This window comes from Centruroides vittatus, unplaced genomic scaffold (assembly GCF_030686945.1).
Source record: "Centruroides vittatus isolate TY-2023 unplaced genomic scaffold, ASM3068694v2 contig_178, whole genome shotgun sequence".
In the NCBI taxonomy this organism is placed as follows: Eukaryota; Metazoa; Arthropoda; class Arachnida; order Scorpiones; family Buthidae; genus Centruroides; species Centruroides vittatus.
Window position 1 is genome coordinate 293,811 of NW_027121089.1, and position 19,094 is coordinate 312,904.

Here is a 19,094-nt window from a genome sequence, read left to right on the forward strand (position 1 = left end):
GAAGCTGAAAAAAGAAGGAAGATCAGAAAGAGTAGATCATAAAAAGCGGAAGATCACGAAAAAATGTTCTTAAAGAACAGAAATCTCAGGAGCTGCTGAGAAAGGAAAAAAATCACAAAAACAGGATCCTGAAAAGGAGTAAATCTCAGGAAGAAAGAAGGAATTTCAGAGAAGAAATTTTGGAAGAAAAGAAAGTGCAGAAAAAACTTCTAATATAGGAAAACCTGAGTGAGAGCTCTTAACAAAGTAGAAATATAATAAAAGTAGAAAGCTACAGTAATCGATCTGCACACGAACAAACTGCGCATACGTATCGGGTGAATTAGGGCAGTGTCCTATGTAAATCGAAGTGGAGACCTCCCACCAGCATCCCTTTTAATCACATAATAAAATGTATATCTGCTTTCGAGTAAAAAATAAATACAGGAGGAGGAGGTTGGCCACATTAAGGAGGATATATCGAGTGCGTAGGCATACAGGACGTTAACCCTGTATCCAGGATCTATAAGAGGCCATGTTAAGTTAGCTTTTAATTATTCTACATTGATTGTTTCTGAAAAGGAAAGTCGTGTATACATTGATATAAGAGGCCTTTGATGGTCTACAGACGAATTTCAATGTCGTTACTTCGTTAATGAGCTAAACAAGATTGGAGCGTCGTTATAAACGGGATGTAAATATCGTTTTTTTATTTTTTATAATAGTGTATACGCAGTATTGATGTACAGGTTTCGTGTTTGTGTAGCTTCAAACAAGCGTGGGGATGCACTTTTTATAAAGAAGGGTGCACTATTGTGAAGAGGAAACCGAGCTGCTGATCTTCTCCCTTAAAAAAACAGCCACTTTAGAAGGAAAGAAAAGGTGAAAACTCAGAGAAAAAGTCCCTGAGAATAGTAAACTTCAGGCTTATTATTATATACGAAAGCTCATATTTGTATTTTTTTTTTTTTTTTCTTGAATTACGAGCAAAATTTAAATATTTTAACAGGGAAATGTTCGTTAAAACAAGCAAATAATGCGCTAAAAAGAGGGAGGAGGTAGAAGTAGTAAACAGTAACTGAAGGATAATGACGTAAAGAATTAATACAATAGCCCTCCCGCCATGTCATCGAGGAGTGTTTAAAGATCTATTTTTAATGCTCAAGGGCCCACTTTTCCTTCTATATTACAGAAAAATGGATCGAAAGATGAATGGAAATGGATACAAAGCTTTAAAAAGAGAAGGTAGTAAATACTGTATAAATAGCAGGCTCGAGTACACGAGGAAAAAAAAAAGGGCAATATTGAACGAGAAGTTTGGTAATAAATTTGAAAAATGAACAATTAAATCTCGAAATAGAAATTAAACTAAGCATTGGGAGCTATTAAAAAGTGCGTTTTGGTTATTCTTACCAGATGCGATCGTTTGTCAAAGTACAAAGTTCAATGCTACTATAAAGTAAACAGATGTTAAGCTGTGTGAAGTGCAATATAAAGGATATCGCGACATCGAACTCGACAAAGTGGCGTTTTCTTTTATAAAATATTTCACTAAATTTCAAGAATTAGCTTTATTCGTAAGCTCATATGCTGGTAAATTTGTGCGACCATTCTGTTTGTCGCTCAAACCACAAAGATCCAATAAAAAATGGCGAATCCTAGATAATTTTTTTTATATTTATTTATTTAGTGACTCATTATAATGCCAATGCAACTGTTTTATTTAGAGTTTCATTCTATTTTTGAAAATTAAAAACGGGACAAATACGGGAAAATGTAGGGAAATATTGATAAATTCAGGGAAAAAAATAGGGAAATATTGACAAATGCAGAGAAAATTTAGGGAAATATTGATAAATGCAGGGAAAATGTAGGAAAATATTGATAAATGTAGGGGAAAATATAGGGAAATATTGATAAATGTAGGAAAAAATATAGGGAAATATTGATAAATGTAGGGAAAAATATACGGAAATATTGATAAATGCAGGAAAATTTAGGAAAATATTGATAAATGCAGGGGATATAGGAAAATATTGATAAATGTAAGAAAAATTTAGGGAAATATTGATAAATGCAGGAAAAATATAGGAAAAAATTAATAAATGGTAGGGAAAAATATAGGGAGAAAATTGATAAATATAGGGTGATGTTAAGTAAACTACAATGATAAAAAAAATTTCTTTGGTGTGTAGATGAAACAGGACTTTAATAAATAATATCAGTTGAAACTTATCTTTTTCAGTTTGTTATATAAAGTTATCTGCATTGATAATTAATTACTATCGCAATTTCGAGGGGAGATCCATGATCCATTAATGAGGGGGAGAAACTGGAAACTTTCTGCTTGTAAGCAAAAATTTTGTATAAACAGTTTATGCTAATTTCAAAGTTTAATGTGGGAAACCTCGTAGGTCATCGCTACTGTGGGAAAGAGGGCAGAATTCAGTTAACCGTCTTATTCGTTATTATATTTTTATTCTTTCCACTAATTTACGATTTATACTCACTGACGAACTTAGATACAAACCACGGTTAGGCCACCATTTGTGTGTGATTTTTTTCTTTAATTAAACACATGATTCGGGATTAATCATGTATCATCTTAGGAGTATCTCATGGAGATTTTTTCATCTCAAATGACCTCACTATAGGGACATTAAAGGGAACTGCATACAGATTGCTGAAGAGAACATTGGTTCCTGCATGGGATGGAAGAAATTATCTCAAAGATATTCCCTGATAATGGGGAATAGCCCTTTGAAAATGTTAAATAATTCCCTTCACACTACGCTAGTGTCTTCAGAGAGGAGGTCTTCATCTTACAAGTCATTGTTTTTTTTTTACATTCTTCTACGTCAGAAGAACACTAGAGATTACCGAAAAACACTGGCATTCCCCCGTTCAAGATTAATGGACGGAGAAGAATAAATAGGATAATTTTTAAGTTAAACTGTACCTAATGAAAGTTGTTCAACTAAATTAAAAGCCATAGAATTTTTAATTCATTATTAATGGCTTACACCTATGGTGCAAACAGAGAATATACTCTGCCATCTTTCCCTCGGTGTAGCTTATAATAAATTGGTTTCCCGGGAGAATATGGGTGGAGTCATAGCTCAGCACGATTGGGTGGGGTCACGATAATTCTACTTACCTCGATGATGTATTCTAAAGATTTAACGTAGTCTCTCTCCGTCTGTATCATCTCCCTCATAATCAGCATCAGAGTTCTTTAAAATGGAAAAAAAAGATGGTAAGATGGGATTTTTACGGCTTTGAAAGTAATGAAAGTGCTTCAAAATAGTGGGAATGCTCACTTTTTTGATTTCCCTTTGTCTTCTGCGCTGGATATTTCAGAAAGGTCTAAACTGGAAGGTCGTGTCAGGTGACTATTTACAGGTACGGGACTGAAAACCGGACTGGAGTGACGCTGTTCCGGATAATTGATTACTTTTCTATTTTCCGGGCTGCTGTAACAGGGAGGTTTTTCATGAACACACTCGCCCCTTTCCGGTGCTTGAATTGTAGGCAAAAAAAATCAAGTAAAATAGACACTAACTACCTGTTATCGATTGCTTCCTCTTGGTTTTTATCTTTCTGAAGTCTTTTGTTCTGCACTCGGACCTCTTCGGTGACTTTTTCGAGTTCCTCTTCACAGAACTGCCATGCTTGCGAGGGATTGTGCTTCTTCGCCTGCTCTTGAATGCTGTTATTATTGATTTTATCTTCCAACTGCCTGCATTTGATGCTTGTAGGCGTCGTGCTGTGTTGCCCCACTCTTGCCTCCAGAACGGAAGTTGGTATAGAAGCAACCGGACCCTGTGTCGTCAGGTCTTCTGTGATGAGCCCTTGATTAAGAAACTGCTCTTCTTTCTGTTGCAGGTACCAGTTCAACTCTACATCCTGGTTGAGTCTGGGATACATCCCGTTAGTGTATGATAAATACAGTCCAAATGGCGAGCCTGTAGCTATGGAATGTCTTTGATACAGCTGAGAACTGGATAGGGACTGCAAACACGTGACATTCGATTGCGTACCCCAAGGATTCTGTGTACAAGATTTGTGTCTGTACTTCGGTGTTTCCTTCCCTTTCATCTCGTTTTCAAGCTGGTGTTTAGCTTTCAGTAACATCTCTCGTCGAGTTTTCACTAGCTCTGTCGTCACTTGACATCTCGACCGTGCTGTCTACATATTCAAAAACAAAAATAAACTTTATTAAATATAAATATAACCTAATCTGTTTCTTTAAATAGGGCAAATCGCCTTTTATCGATTATAACCCGAACAATTATCACGTTTTTATTTTTATTTATCGTAAATTGTTTAATAAATTTCCATCTGTTATCTTCAAGACAAATGCACCTAATAAAGTAACACTTGTTTCGCCCTCAAAACTAACAGAAAAGTTTTATTTCTAGGCTATCAAAACACTCCTACACCCTCCAAAACATCGTAAATTTTCTTGCCTAACCCCCTAAAGCAACAAAGATTTTAATACTATTCTAGTATACGTAACAAAAAGGCACCTTGCATTGTTCCAATAAGCGTTCGTTGTGAAGATTCTTTGCGATGGCACTCATTTCTTCGAACACCTCATCACTAACGGGTGGATGATTATTTACATAATCTTCCAAATTCTTCACCAACTTCTCCAGATAGTCCGGTGTGGAAAGCGTGTCCATTTTCATAACAGACACGTACTTCATGGTTTCGAGTGCCCATTCGTAACACTGGAAAGACACTAGTTTTTATTCATCTTAACCTTAACATCACACGAGTTTAGGGATCTTAAAAAATGAAATGGCACCTTATCTAATAGGTGGTAACATTTTGCAGTTTCTTCGAACCTCTCTCTGGTGTCTTCTAACCTCTCGTTAAAGTTGTCCAGGTGTTGTCTGAGCGACATTGCCACTTCTTCAATATCGCCTCCATCATCTTTCAAGCTCGATGTGGGTGTCCCTTTGGCCATCACTGTCGCCTCTTTTAGCAGGTCGTTACCCCTTCGTATCTGACGCTAGAAGAAGAGTAATTGCGCATCTTCAACACTCGTAAATTTGATTTATGTTTTTTCATTTATTTAAGGCCTCCTCTATTCAGGATTTTTAGGCAAATACACCCCTTGTTTGTCTCTATACGCGATCAATGGGTGAGAACTTTGCACGCGTGGGACGGAGAGATGCTCCTAACGAATTTTTAATTTGTCTCCTATTTCACACCCTCCCCCTTTTTTGATGTGACTGGTGTATTTGAGAAGCTGCGCATTCCTTAAAAGTATAGAAGGCGTGCTGAATCTGGCTTTGCTACCCACGTGTCTATGTTCGGCGCCACAAAACCTGACCATTTGTGTACGAGCAAAATCATTACTGTTGATTAGCCTTGACTAGCCCCAAACGGAACATCTGTCCGTTTGGTACCACACTTTAACACTTACACGTTATGGCAACCTCCTGCTGGACCCTCGACTCGGCCCGGGGTGTTACTCCCTTTCCGATGACAGATTTATTCTCTGATCGATGCCACACGAAACGAGTTACAGACCTCTAAAACGGGGAGTGAGATACGCGCAGGAGGGCAGCTTCTCGCCCCTCTCACGTGACACAGATTTTAAAAACGATCGGGTTAAGCCGACACTGGTTTCGGCACGTTGCGTGCGTGGCCGTATCACGTAAAACTCACCCTTGAAATAATGGAAACTTGAAGAAATTTCTGCACTATTGATCGAACCGCGCATTATATACTAAACACACAGGGTGTGTTTTTTTCGGTTAGGAGATTAAATATTAAAAAAATGCCACACCGGAGCAATGGTGCTGTATAACCGGCTGCTGATTGAAAGCACTTCCTGCTATCCCGCGTGCCATCATAAAAACTGAGGGGGGTCGACCGGACGTCCCTTTGATGCGACCCCCCTCCAGGGAAAGAACGGTTTTTTCGCCATCTGTTTTTTCCCTTTCGTCCTCAACCGACAGACATAACTCCCAACTCCTCTCGCGGATAAAAAATGAAAGTGAGAGCTGGCAAAAATCTCTACTTTACACACCAGCAAAGGCTAAAGGAGCCAGACAGAAATGCAGTAAAACAACAAGAGTGAAAACACAAGGGTCGACTCCCCTCCAACATCTGGAAGGTCAAGGAGATAAATGGAGTCGTTGTGGAGGGAACGTCTCTGGCCCATCTTTGGGGGGGGGGAAGTTTTATTACACTTACCTTACACCAGCCCGATCCATTTCGTAAACAATAACAGTTGGGACCAAACACAACGTAAACACGGCAATTGTATTGTGTAAAGTGAAAACTGGTGAAGACAGGTTGTCACTGTTAGTCACTGAACGCCCATTTTCGACTCCTACGTCAAAGCGGCCCACACTTTTGAATGCAAATATTTTAGAAAGCTATAAATTACCCTCCGCTACTCACCATGGCAAAGAAATAAAACTCTTCGAACTCCTCTTCTCGATTCCTTATGGCAGAAAGTGAATCGGAGAGTTTTTGGTATTGGTTGAGTGATTCTTCCCCCTTCTTGCATAGCCACGACAATACCTGAAACGGTAGTAAAATTAATCTAGGGATGGAAACACTCCTCATATTATAATGAGCAACGTGCGTGTCAACACGACCACGTGATTTTTAAACTGTTCTAAATCTAATGACTGAATCTAAATGCACCCCTTAGCTACACCCCTAATAAAATTACTTAATTTTTAAATTTCTCTGGCATACACATTATGTAAATGACCAAATTTCATAACACAGTGACACTACCATGAACTTTCCAATGCCAAGACGAGACACGAAAGCATGAAATGTCAATTAGTGTGACACTAACCGCTTCAATCTGTGAACTAAGGAAGGAATTTCAGGTGTAGCTTCAGAAATATGCCAAGAAAAATGTAGATTTAGGGGGGTAAACTAGTAGTTAAAACACACATCAGGGGTAAAGGATCGTCCATAAATCAATTTCTTATAGATGAAGACCATAGATCTGGTCTTAACTACTTCATTAACTTCCAACTGGTTTCCTCCTAAGGGCAACAATAATGTCACATAGTGACACAGCGACATGTTGTCCTTGGTTATCTCGAAATGTCACTACCGCGTGTTTGACTCGTGAGTTAAAAATCGCATACCAACGTTAATTTTATGTAAAAATTAAATATAAAAAAATTCCCTAATATTGGAAAACAAGTGGGGAAATTCCTTTGTATAATCAGCACAATAGACCAACACAATCTGACCCTCTCGTAAATAAATCAAGAGCCTTAACAACCCAATAAACTTTCCAACGTCCGACTGACCAGATAAGACCGCTAATGAAACTAAGGAATCCACTTTACTTTGACCTCATAGATAAGATTCAAAATGAGTTTCTGGGTAGAAATGAGCGTTTATTGACAGGAAGTATGATTCATGAGTTTTAAGTCCTGTAGTAGGGCGTCTCTTTGTGGGAATATACTAAAAAGATTTCCGAGAAGAGGTTCCAGTAAATGCTACAATAAAGTAATCAGCAGTTTGAAATTTGAATTCTTTTGTTGAGGTCATGCCCCCTGTATTCTTCGAAATAGAAAGGAAATAATGGGTACTGGCCCTTAAAAAATTCGACGTTTTGTGTGGCACTTCATGAGACTTTTAATTTTATTTCTTGTGAAAACTGAGCATTCAATTCTGGAATATGCAATGCCCGTATTATTTGCAATTTCTAACAAAGATTTCGTCGTGTGGCACCCAATTTTCCTATTATAAACTAAGAAAACTGTATTGTCATCATTGTAATTTACTTGTAAATTGGATTTGGTGTAATTTTGATGGGCTCGCCTCTTGGGCAATATGCCAAAGGGAGTACCTCCTGAGAGGACTTCTATGGAAAATTGCTCCATCTAAGTGTTAGACACGTCAAAGAAATCTCGGATATAACATGGTCAGCCCGTTAGTCAGGTGCGAACCCGCGACCTGTGGTGTACTGGTGTTATCCATTCTGCTACTGGTCGCAATTTCTAATCTATCTATGGTAGGTCAGCCTTGTTCCCCATGAGGTTCTGTTCTGTGCCAGTATATTCAATTTCTAATAAGAATCCTAAATACATTTGGTTCTTTACTGATCTCCTTAGGGAAACTTAGGCATCAATTCGCGAACGTGAATTATTTACGCAGTGCCCAGAGAATCACAATAAACTGACATAATCCCAATCCCTCAAAATCCACAAGATTTGATCCTCGTGAGCACTTCTTAGTGATGAGAACCATGTAACATCAAACTTCATCTAGATTCTACTTACAGCAATTTATATCCCAATCGATTATCCTTCTTCTATTAACGTAAAGTTGTGCCATTCCCTCTACACTCATCAAATGGGGAGGGGCCACCTGCACAATGTCACCTATATATATACGTATGATCGATCCAGATTACGGTATAAGCTCGTGGCAGGTGTTGAGAATCGGTCGGGTGGCATCGATTTGGCCCACCTTTGTCAAAATCCCCTACTCATTTTTCTCCCTTATTACTTTTCGGGGAGTCCAAAAGGGGGTGGACGGTAAATATGGCAACTTCTGCTCGTATATGGGTCAATGTCAACAGTTAGACAGCCGTTTGTTTGCTGATGGTCTCCCCGTTGCCATGGAGATTAGGGGGAGACGGTGTGACGCTACTGCTGCAAGTAAAATCAGGTCAAGTTTGCCGATTTCCCATAATAGCTAAAAGGGCAGTTTCCCGATTTAGGAGGAATTGAAAGTATCGCTTCCTCTCTGCACTTCCATATTTACTCCACCTTGAAAGGTAGATTAAAGATGTGGCAAGAATAGCCTTATTAGTTATTACACCTACAAAAAAACACTAATTTCTTAAGTGTAACTTATAAGAGGGGGTGAAGATGTGCAATTCGAAAATCAGGCGTCAAAAACTCTTGTATTTCAGCCTGTTGCAACTCTCCACCCTGCCTCAATACGGACCTTCTAACCTTAAATTTACATAATTCCAAGAGGTTACGCATATTCTTAATTATAGAAATAAAAAATTTAAATAATATAGTCTTACTTTCGGCTATAAAATAAAATCTACGGGCCTCCAAAATGAAAATATAAATGCTTCTAATGGCAGTTTACTGCCGCACGCAACGATGCTTAGCCGCGCGTGAATATAGATAGCCACATGGTAAAAGTGGCTTTTAAACCGGTGACGCAACGTAACTCAGCGTAACTTACTTGACTAGATTCCTCGTGAAAGCTTCTGTAACGGATGAATTCTTCCAACTTCTTCAGTCTGCGATCTGCCAATTTAGAAAATTTCCTCATGGTTTTCTTTATTTCTTGATACAAAGATGAGCACTTTTCCAAATTATCCCTTCGGAGGAACACCACAAGATAAGGAAACCATGCGGAAGGAAGGTGGGAGGAAAAACACACGAAAGAAGAATAAAAATACCTGTAGTCGACATTATTGGGTGAACTAATCCCATAGGATTTGAGTTCTGCCAAAATGGTCTCCCCTTCATCCTCTAAGTGGCGGAGTTGCTCGTCTTGAAAAGTTTGATTGATGCGATTTCTGTGTTGGTCGACAAGGTTTCCTGACAATCCCGAAGACAGATTAACTCCCAACTCTTGCAGCATAGTCACCAGATAATGGCCCGAGAAGCGGCATCCGTTGAGGAAGGGTTCGAAGAACTGAAAGAGTTAAAATGCCCACCCCCCAGTTGTAGTATTTCTGGTGGTGCTGAAAGCCTCTTCGAGTCATTACGCCCGCAGTTTTCAACGTACCTTAAAAAATCCAATCCATTCTAAGTGATCGTAAGCGTAGGAACCCCCAAATTCTTGAAGGAGTTGGTCCTTCTTGACATATATCTCCAACTTATCTTCCTTCCATACTGACTCGAACTGAAAGTATCGAAGAAAAAATTTCAATAATGGCACTTCAGTAACACAATCTTAGATGATTGTTTCCTCACCTTCACCCCACTTGTAGGGAAGGGCTCTTGAAAATGGCACTTCCACAGCAAAACTCTGTACACGGAGCGACTTACGTTACTCTAAAAAAAGTTCAAATTTAGTACAGAAACCTCGAAGGAACTCGGATTTAATGAGATGCCCTACCTCCAAAATGGAGAATGCCTCGTCTAACAGAGGCCAGTGTGCTTCAGTCGCTTCTCTACCGTCAACTAATACCAAGAATCCATCAGATACGTCGTCCCTCCTATAAGAAAATGGAATCATTGGTGCAACTATAACCCCCCACCTTATCTATAGTTAAAGTCTACTTATTGTACTTACTTGGGTATGCCATAGAAGTACATGAGAAGTTGAGCCAGGCGACGGGGTGAGGTGCCTTTCAACTTGGAGATGAAGATAACTACAACACTTCTCCCCGAAGTGTCGCGGCAACCTGAAAAGCGCAATTGAAGTGGGTCAGCCACGTATAGGGAAGGTCGAGTTTGCTTTATCTTACGAAAGGTGTCCTCGCGCCGTGCACAGGTATGCACTCCATTTATGGAATGTATAAAAAAAACAACGAGTATTGCACCATTCCAGATATCCCGTATGTACTCTAAATTTTGCTGAGTCTTCTGTTTTTCTGGTGTCATCGGCGGCATTGACACAAGCAGTGATATACTGGCAATGAGACCCAATAGGTTACAATGATATAATGGACACTTCCTAGGTTGTGATTCCACCATCAGGAAATGGGGGTTCAGATTCTATCTGGATGATTTACGACCAATTTTTATTGGTTCCTAAAGAATTTTCCTGATTCGTTTTTTCAGTATCCCCCCAAAAAGTTAAACTCTACCACCCCCCAACGAATGCAAACGAGCGAAAGTAGAACTACCTCAATACTCAAGGACGAAATCTGAGGAAAGAAGTTTAAGATCTGTGTTGTTTTCAACACGATTTAAGGAAGTACGGTGGCTAAAATCAACCCTAAATTTACCCTATTTTTATTTGTAAGGTATAAAAACCACCTTAACATAAAAATTTCTACCTAAATATTTTGGTTCTGAGAGCTTCCATTATTCAAGTTTGACACCACCCTGAGCTCAAGTGATTCTATCCTGCTTAAGGATAGAATAAGGATTGATGGAGTAAGGCAATCTGCTAAGGAAAGTTGCCTCCTTAGAAGACTGCCTACTAAACTCAAAAAACTTCACGTGGAGAGGCGCGAAACTGCAACTGAAGTGTATTAAACTTATACGCTTGGATACTAGAGGTCACAGAAGAGCCGAATGTGTGCCATAAGAAGGATGGACAGATTCGAACTTAAACTCAACCTATATCCACTGTTTTCTCAACAATTTTAGTGTTTGTTTATAGAAAAATTCCGCTTTATCGTGAAAAACCGTGTTAGAGCACTGAGAGCGCGAATTACCCACCTTCCATTTTCGCACAGGATCTCTCGATGGCATCAGACAGGTAAAATCATTATCAAGGATATCCGGCACATGACGTCACACGAGTTAAACTGTTAAACCGTCACAGGAAGCGAAGGGGTCCATGTCCTCTAATCGACGCCGCGTCACCCTGCAGAAGCGCAGGATATTCGAGCGTGCAACACGCTGCAACGCGGTACTTACTACTCGGTCCTTTCAGAACAATTGAGAAGGGGGGCAAAGAAGCAACGCGTTGAAACTCACCTGGTAACAACACGAGGCGAGAATGCAATAACTCTTGATCCAGGTCGCTAAGCGAGGGTGATGAGCAATCGTTATTGTCACAGAATCCGTCGTCTGCACTTTCGGCGCTGGCAATCTTGTTCCAGATGTTGTCCGAGTCACCCACATCCGCTTCTGCAAGAGGAAGCAATTTGTTAAATTGTTAATCCGATACCAGGAGCGGGAGGAGGAGAGAGGAAGATAGCCGCGTTACGATTCGCCATTCGGAAAAAAATCATTTCTTCGCACGCGTTACGCTCGTTTCGTCGTAACGCGATGCCGACCGGCCTTCCCAAATATCGGAGTCACGTGGCACAGAAACCGTAATCGCTGGCGATTACAAGCTTACGTCGGGTTACGTGACTTCTGTAATATAACGTGTAACCGGGTACCACAATAACCGTCTCCATTTCGGAGATCGGGTGACTATCGAAATCTCATCACGTGATCGGTTGTTTATTGTGTTATCTGCGCTAAATATTGTTATCGAGAAGCATTACGTTTCCTGAGTTCAGGGTCCTCTGCGATGTCGTCAGGAGTCGTAAAGAAGAAGTTATTCCCCAGAGGGGCTCCTAAACCCTCCTAAGTCCAATTACAATGAGGCAAGCAGTGAGAGTTCTGTCCAGTAACCTGCAGGGCAGGAAACAGGTAACACATATCTCAGCGGTGACTCACGCCGCTTCTTTTCTTGCCTGACGAATTTTTTTTCTTCATACTTGGTGCAAGGTTCACACAGCCGCTTCGCGAGTCCTCCCCTAGAGTGAGAATGAATCGGAAGAGAGGGGGGAAATGCTTCATCCAATCAAAGATGAAGGAGGGCCGGTAAGATATGAGCCGCTAACGTGATTAAATGAGGATGCCGACAGTCACGTGACATCCGGTTACTGGGGTATAATAACACAGTAGCAGAAATTGGCATCACGTGACGAATGCGAAATTTCTTCTACCATGACCAGTGCGACGAAGAACTTCGATAACAAACACCCTTCGCCATTGTGGTTCTGGTTTAAAATCCATTTATACTTTATAAATGAAATTTAGAGCAGTTTGAAAGTGGAGCCCCACGCAGTGAAAGTGTCAAGAGTCCTTTGTGAAGGGTTCGTGACACTTTCGGGACCTAGTAATTTATTAATTGCCGGTATGACTCACCTAGGTTGAACTCTTCCGGCCTGGCTAGGGGTGCAAGTATCCTTTGCTTCTCCTCCCCGCATTCACGAACCTGAGCTTCTACCATAGTGGCTCGTATACGATGCCAAGGCGTTTCGGCCGGATGCCACTTCAGACGTTCGACGCCCTTCTCCGCAGAGACCAGAAGACAGCGCAGGACGGACGTCAACTGTTGGTCTGACAGCCACTCCATGGGAAACAGGGGTGCATGGATGCCGATTCTGCCCACGTGCGTCTCCGTCTTGTACTGAGCGCTGAGTAGGATCGAGCGCCCAACCCGGTGCACGCACAGATAAAAGTCTCCCGGTTTCAGCACGTGATCATCGAGCTCCCCTAGTTGCACCACCACTCGTTTTGCGTGGCACAGTGGCCAACTTACCTGCAATAAACGAAAATATAGAATTAGAATCTTACAATAGATGCTGGGTTCGAAATAACAGCTGCGATTACTGCTCCAACACCGGAAAGACCAAAACATAACAGCGTGTTACGAATAATATAGAAGTTACGCCGGAGTGATTCATTAAATTTCTAACTGAACAAAGCCGGATATTCATATAGTGTCAAACGGATAACACGTAACCGTTACATAGAAACAACAATCGGAAACACCATACGTCATAATCGCACTGACTGTAAACTTCTATGGAATAAAATGCCAAAAATATACAGAACTGCTTCACGTAACAGACAATATGTAAATAACGCTTCTCAGAAAAGAAGCCATAATGCGGTTTTACTCCGTTAAAGTAACAGTAATTCACTGAAAAAACAAAGGGAGTGGGGTCGGTTCCCATAGAATTGCATCCAGTTTTATATGTATGATGACCGCGTAACAGTCGAAGCCGGAGGGGGGAGAGTCGCATCGTGGCGCCAAGACCACCGCCGAGTTACCACCACACGTGACGCTCTTAACAGATTCACACCTCCAGAAACCAACCCAACGTGCCCGTGGCTCAGGACCTCCTCGGCGTTACTCTGTTAAAACCGTAACGATGTGCGAGGAGCGAGTAATATTTAATCACCTCACGCACGTGCTTACCTCTAGGGAGAAGCGTAACTGTTATCCACAACGTACGTCCTCATCACACCAGGGATAAGAAAAGGCTGCACACCCATGGGAAAAGTGCCGCTGAACTGGCAGCATGCAATACGCCCTCTAGCGGTGGTGCTGCTAGACCAATGGGAAGAGGCAGCATCCTCCAGCAGTGCCGGTAGTGTTTGTGTTTGCTTGTGTGTGAACGGGCCCTGAAAAGCCCTTACTTAAGGTAACTATACGAATTCTTTCGTAGTTTCTACTCTCCCCCCGCTGCGGGGTTGAAGTGGAATTAATACTACATTAATATTACATGCAGATAGGGGTGGAGATGAAAAACAACCGTTCCCACCCTTTATTGTCGCTAGGTAGATAGTGTTAAATATAAACTGATAGCAGTGTCGTCTCGGAAACACGTAAATGCTAGTGTTGTGGCACACGGAGATAGGGCAAATCAATCAATTAGGGATTTTTACATAATATGCAGAAAATTCTAGTGTCTTAAGCCTTTCCCTGTACTGACAGCGGAATTAAAGCTAAAGTCAATACACGACCCACCCATTCTGCTGTATAGTCACTATGACAACCGTGGAAACAAAAGGGTTATGGTCAGTGGGAAAGGGTGTCAAGGGTGTCTAGGGAGCTTCCTGGTGTTGAAAGTTCCTCCTTTTATACAACACTCTAACGGTAGAACCCTTAAAGGGCACGATATATCGAACTATATTAATGTTGGGAAGCTCAGTGAAATGAAGCTGTGTGCACTTCCCTTCGTTGCATACGAAACCCCCCTCGAAAGAATTCAACTTTAAGACATTCCAAAGAGTTCAATATCAGGAGAGACAAGCACTCCACCCTGTGACGACACAGGAAGTGACGTCGCGTGATAGAGATCCGGGAGAAGTCGTCTCCTTCATTAGAAATCTGTCGAAGTCCTGACCGCGGCCTCAAGGGGCCTTCTTTTCTTGTCTCTCAACTTTTAGGTATGCGAGAGTGGATGCACCTGCTGCTGTATGGGGGTTCGCTTTGCTTCTCTAAATTAACTTTACGGTCCACCCCGTGACGTAATCCCCGTCGCCACCCTAAAAATTGATTATGGACCCACCGCCTGACGTCATACACTTCAGGCACGTTCCACTTTCTTCTTCCGTATTTAATGACGTTTCGTTTTGTGGTTCGAGGGCTTCCTTCGCGGAGCCTTAACACAAATATCGCTTTTATTATTATTATTCATGATTTGGAGCATCTCTTGAGGCAATTGAGGAAGTTCAAACTTAGTTAATGACATTTATTTAAATGTGTAATTGGCAGGAACACCCCAAAGTTTCGAGACCAGCACAGGTGTGTGGGCTTGCATAACACGGTTTAACACTGCAACTGAGAGTCACCCCAGAGCCAGTAACAACAAATAAACACCAGGAGCATCACCAGAAATTATAGCATTGGGGGATGCACCCCCAATTGAAAGTAAAAGTACATTTCTATGTTCTAGTAACCAACATAAAGGGCTGGGGGTGGGTGTCTTCTGTAATCCGCCCGCAAAGGTTAAAGAGGGAGTTACCGAATCGTATGAGGTCTCCACCCTCTTTGCTTTTTTCTCTAAATTACATCAGCTTGGCTGCTGCACGTGAAGGGGTCAACGACTGATCTAGTGGAAGAGTTAAGAGTAGTAGAAATCCTTTGGCAGAGCGGGCCACTTGTCAAATCTGTCGTCGCTTCTCGAATGACTTGTTTCCTTCGTCCAAACCGGAATTTACACTCAGCTGCTGTGTTACTCTTATGATTTATGCCGTGGATCCCTCCAGGGCTCGTTACCATGCGTTTAGATTAGCAAGAGTTAGGAAGAGGAAAGGAGGATCTTCCTCGTTCCGAACCCTTCCAACAGATAGACCCTTCTAACGTATACCCCGTAACATAAATAAGATCGGAAACTGAGAAGATCCTCCTAAAATAAGGATGTTTAATCGCGTTGTCGACGGAGAGTATCCTAATGTGAGCTATTCTAAGGTATCTTGGTATGTAGGATACCCAGATAGATAAGCTTAAAAGTATTTAGGGGATGGATCTAAGATTTTTAGGTATTCGGCTACTAAAAACTAGAATATCCTATTAGAATACAATACTACTAAATTTAGTGAATCCTAATTTTCTCCCAAATCCAAAAATGCACCCCTAATACGAGTCCCTAAATTCCTTGTTTAGATACCTCTAAATCAGAGGACTTGTTACCTCTTTCTTTAATTGTAAGGTAAGGGTGTCTATAGAAAATCCTTGTATACGTTTTGTCCTAAGGTTACAAAGGGTTAAACCATCATTTATTTAACAGAAACAAGTAACAATTCACGAAACTCGTTACAAAAGGGGTGCATTTTAACGAGGAGCTGGCAGACTTGGCATAATAAAAACCGCAAATAACCCGCAAAGTGAGACGTGCCAACGTCGCGACAGCAGCTTCGTTTAAAGGGCACCACCCAACGAAATAATAGAAGGGGGCAAAGCTATTGTCCTATCCGAAATCGAATCAATTTTGGATGATCAGCGGAGCGTTGGTGCTACTTTTGTTCGATAGAAGGCTGCGGAAGAGGCTCATTAATTCAGGGCAAAGGACAACAAGGGCTCTTCTCCCTTAATCGACGAATCAATCCGTGAGAACGTCCATCAGCGGGATTGTTTTTGAACTCGAACCCATCACGCGAAACGGAATCATTACTCAGTCACGCCAAATTCGATTTACATCTAAATTGGGACCTCCTCGACCAAAATCTTTCACCCCCACGTCACCTAAAGAACGTTATTGATTCTGACGAGTACCCATTCTGAAGTCGAGTGGCACTTATGCAAATGAGTTTACAAGATTACTACACTCGAATCTAACCGTTTCCTGACGAGCCCTAGGCCCACCAGTTGCCAATCGGTCTTCGTTCCCTAAACACTGGGAGTTCGGTCGTGGGTTCGCGCCTCGCTCGGACGGGCTGGCCACGTGGTTTTCCGAGTTTTTTCCACGTCTATAACACCTAAATAAGGGCGAGTTTCCCTGTAAAAAAAACCTCCCGGAAGGGACCCCCTAGATAGATCGCCCAAGTATTGCGTTCCCATAAGTGAAAAAACAAACTGACGAGCCCTGAAGACCCCTACTTTAGGGTGTGTAATACATGTAAGGATATGTTACGTCTTGGTATAACCTTATAAATTCGATGCACCCTTAATATATTTATCATAAACGAGCTTAATTGTGGTCCTGTGTATGACTGGCATGTTATTTTTCAGTGGGTCATAAAGCAGCACGCATGAATTTACTTCATAAGCATCCATTGAAGAACCATAAAATTGTAAGGGAACCAAAACAATGAGTAACATCAGCGATTAGTTCAATTAAATACCTTTCTTTCCTCGGAACAAGCTCACGTTTCCATGGGGTGTTCACGTGACCAGTGTAGAGGCAAACAGGGTGAACATCTGACGAAGGTGGGTGACCTTGTCGCAGTTCGGCAAGCCGACTAACGATCTCTGGACGTATTTTTAAAAACAAATCCTCTCCTCGCGCGGGACAAGGAGCAAATACATTTGGCAGAAAGGGGAAACGCTCCGCACGTGATCGTAACAGCACAAGCACGCGGGTCACGTGATGGCAGCGGTATACCTATCAAGATGAGTCGAGTGGTAGAGCCGAGGGTTGGTTAACCTACCTTCATTCAACTGGTATTAATTGTGTAAGCAAAGCAAACTCGATTCTCGGTGTTTTTGATAAATGGGTTGTGGGTTCACCTGTCCGTTTGTTTATCTCATTTGGTTGTTTATCTGATCGTCTCCCCTTCTGTATTTATTGTTCCCCAGCTCTACTATCTTTATTATTGTTATACTGCCGAGTTATTTTCCAATGGAAACAAGTGAAACAATCTGAATAATGGTCCGGTAAAAAGAGAAATCGATAACAATATAGGTAGAAGGGTCCGTCTTAATGTTCCACTCGACAACAGTCACGTGCAGACTTTTATACCCCTGCTTTACAGTATAAAAACTCTCATATATGAAGTATTCCTGACGTATCAAAAGTGCACAGCTGAGGAAAGCGGTATTTTAATCCATTTTCTTAATGGGGGGTCTCGTTTTGATGAAAAATCTCCGTTAAAATTTTAAATGAAAACAACTGTAGTACCCTTGAAAATGAAGTAAACGGTTCGGGAATTGCAAAATTATTATTTTCTGCGGAGTAAGGTTTGGGTTCGTGCACGATTGACGATGGATTCATTGCCGAATAATGGGGATTTATAGGGAAACTTTTATAGGAAAAAATCCTCACGCTTCATAGGGAAAAACCTTGTGCTTTCATAGGGAATAACCTTGTGCTTTCATAGGGAAAAATCCTCACGCTTTCGTAGGGAAAAAATCTCGTGCTTTTACGGGAAAAAATCCTCATGCTTTCGTAGGAAAAAAATCTCGTGCTTTCATGGGAAAAATCCTCATGCTTTCGTAGGGAAAAAATATCGTGCTTTTATAGGGAAAAATCCTTACGCTTTCGTAGGGAAAAAATCTCATGCTTTCATGGGGAAAACTTTTCATGCTTTCGTGAGGAAAAATCCTCATGCTTTCATAGGGAAAAAATCTCGTGCTTTTATAGGGAAAAATCCTCACGCTTTCGTAGGGAAAAAATCTCGTGCTTTCATGGGGAAAACTCCTCATGCTTTCGTGAGGAAAAATCCTCATACTTTCATAGGGAAAAAATCAAACATTTATAGGACCAAAAGGAAAAAATCCTCATGCTTTCATGGGAAAAAAACGAAGTCTTGAAGCTTTCACAGCAAAAAGTAAAAAATTCTTGAAGCTTTCATAGCAATAAACAGTTTATTTTGAAGTAAAGCAACTAAATAAGCAAGTGAAGCGTGAAGAGGGAAAAAGTGACGAAAGTTGTCAAGTGAAAAAGAGGAAATGGATAGGAAATGCATTCAATTATGATACAAAAATCAATAAAAATAGTCCACCAAGTGTAAAGTTGCAAAATCTTCGGTTAGAGTACGAAGGTTTCAAAGCATCTCGAGAAAAAGAAGTGAGTAAAGAATTTCTTTTATACCTCGTGAATGCGAAATTTCCTCGAGGAAGTGTTAATAGTGTTACGTGTTACTGCTGCAGTAGTGTTTCCAATTTCCTGAAAGAAATCGTTTAATACTGCTGTAATAACGTGTCAACCTACCTCAACTTTCACGATATTTCTTTCTTATGTTTAATTAAATCTCTAGTCAAACCTCTCAACAACGGCCCTGGGCAGAACCTGACAAAGT

The 19,094-nt window shown here is 41.0% G+C and overlaps 1 protein-coding gene across 5 annotated transcripts in view; it reads right to left on the minus strand.

The window, feature by feature from the left end:
* The window catches only part of LOC136969400 (puratrophin-1-like), a 43,899-nt gene that overhangs the window by 13,454 nt on the left and 11,351 nt on the right, over positions 1-19,094 (minus strand). Inside the window, exons 1-15 of one of the 5 annotated variants that reach the window (XM_067263541.1) lie at positions 17,199-17,341; positions 12,768-13,164; positions 11,601-11,753; positions 10,243-10,354; positions 10,066-10,165; positions 9,921-10,001; positions 9,733-9,849; positions 9,401-9,639; positions 9,181-9,319; positions 6,400-6,522; positions 4,790-4,996; positions 4,509-4,712; positions 3,542-4,167; positions 3,300-3,452; positions 3,137-3,212 (exon numbers count right to left, since the gene is read on the minus strand). In XM_067263541.1, the coding sequence (XP_067119642.1) occupies positions 3,137-3,212; positions 3,300-3,452; positions 3,542-4,167; positions 4,509-4,712; positions 4,790-4,996; positions 6,400-6,522; positions 9,181-9,319; positions 9,401-9,639; positions 9,733-9,849; positions 9,921-10,001; positions 10,066-10,165; positions 10,243-10,354; positions 11,601-11,753; positions 12,768-12,978 (2,541 nt within the window). In that variant the 5' untranslated portion in view covers positions 12,979-13,164; positions 17,199-17,341. Of the gene's footprint in view, positions 1-3,136; positions 3,213-3,299; positions 3,453-3,541; positions 4,168-4,508; positions 4,713-4,789; positions 4,997-6,399; positions 6,523-9,180; positions 9,320-9,400; positions 9,640-9,732; positions 9,850-9,920; positions 10,002-10,065; positions 10,166-10,242; positions 10,355-11,600; positions 11,754-12,767; positions 13,165-13,827; positions 13,960-17,198; positions 17,342-19,094 lie in introns of those variants that run through there. The other 4 variants (XM_067263540.1, XM_067263539.1, XM_067263538.1 and 1 more) reach the window with 4 other exon arrangements.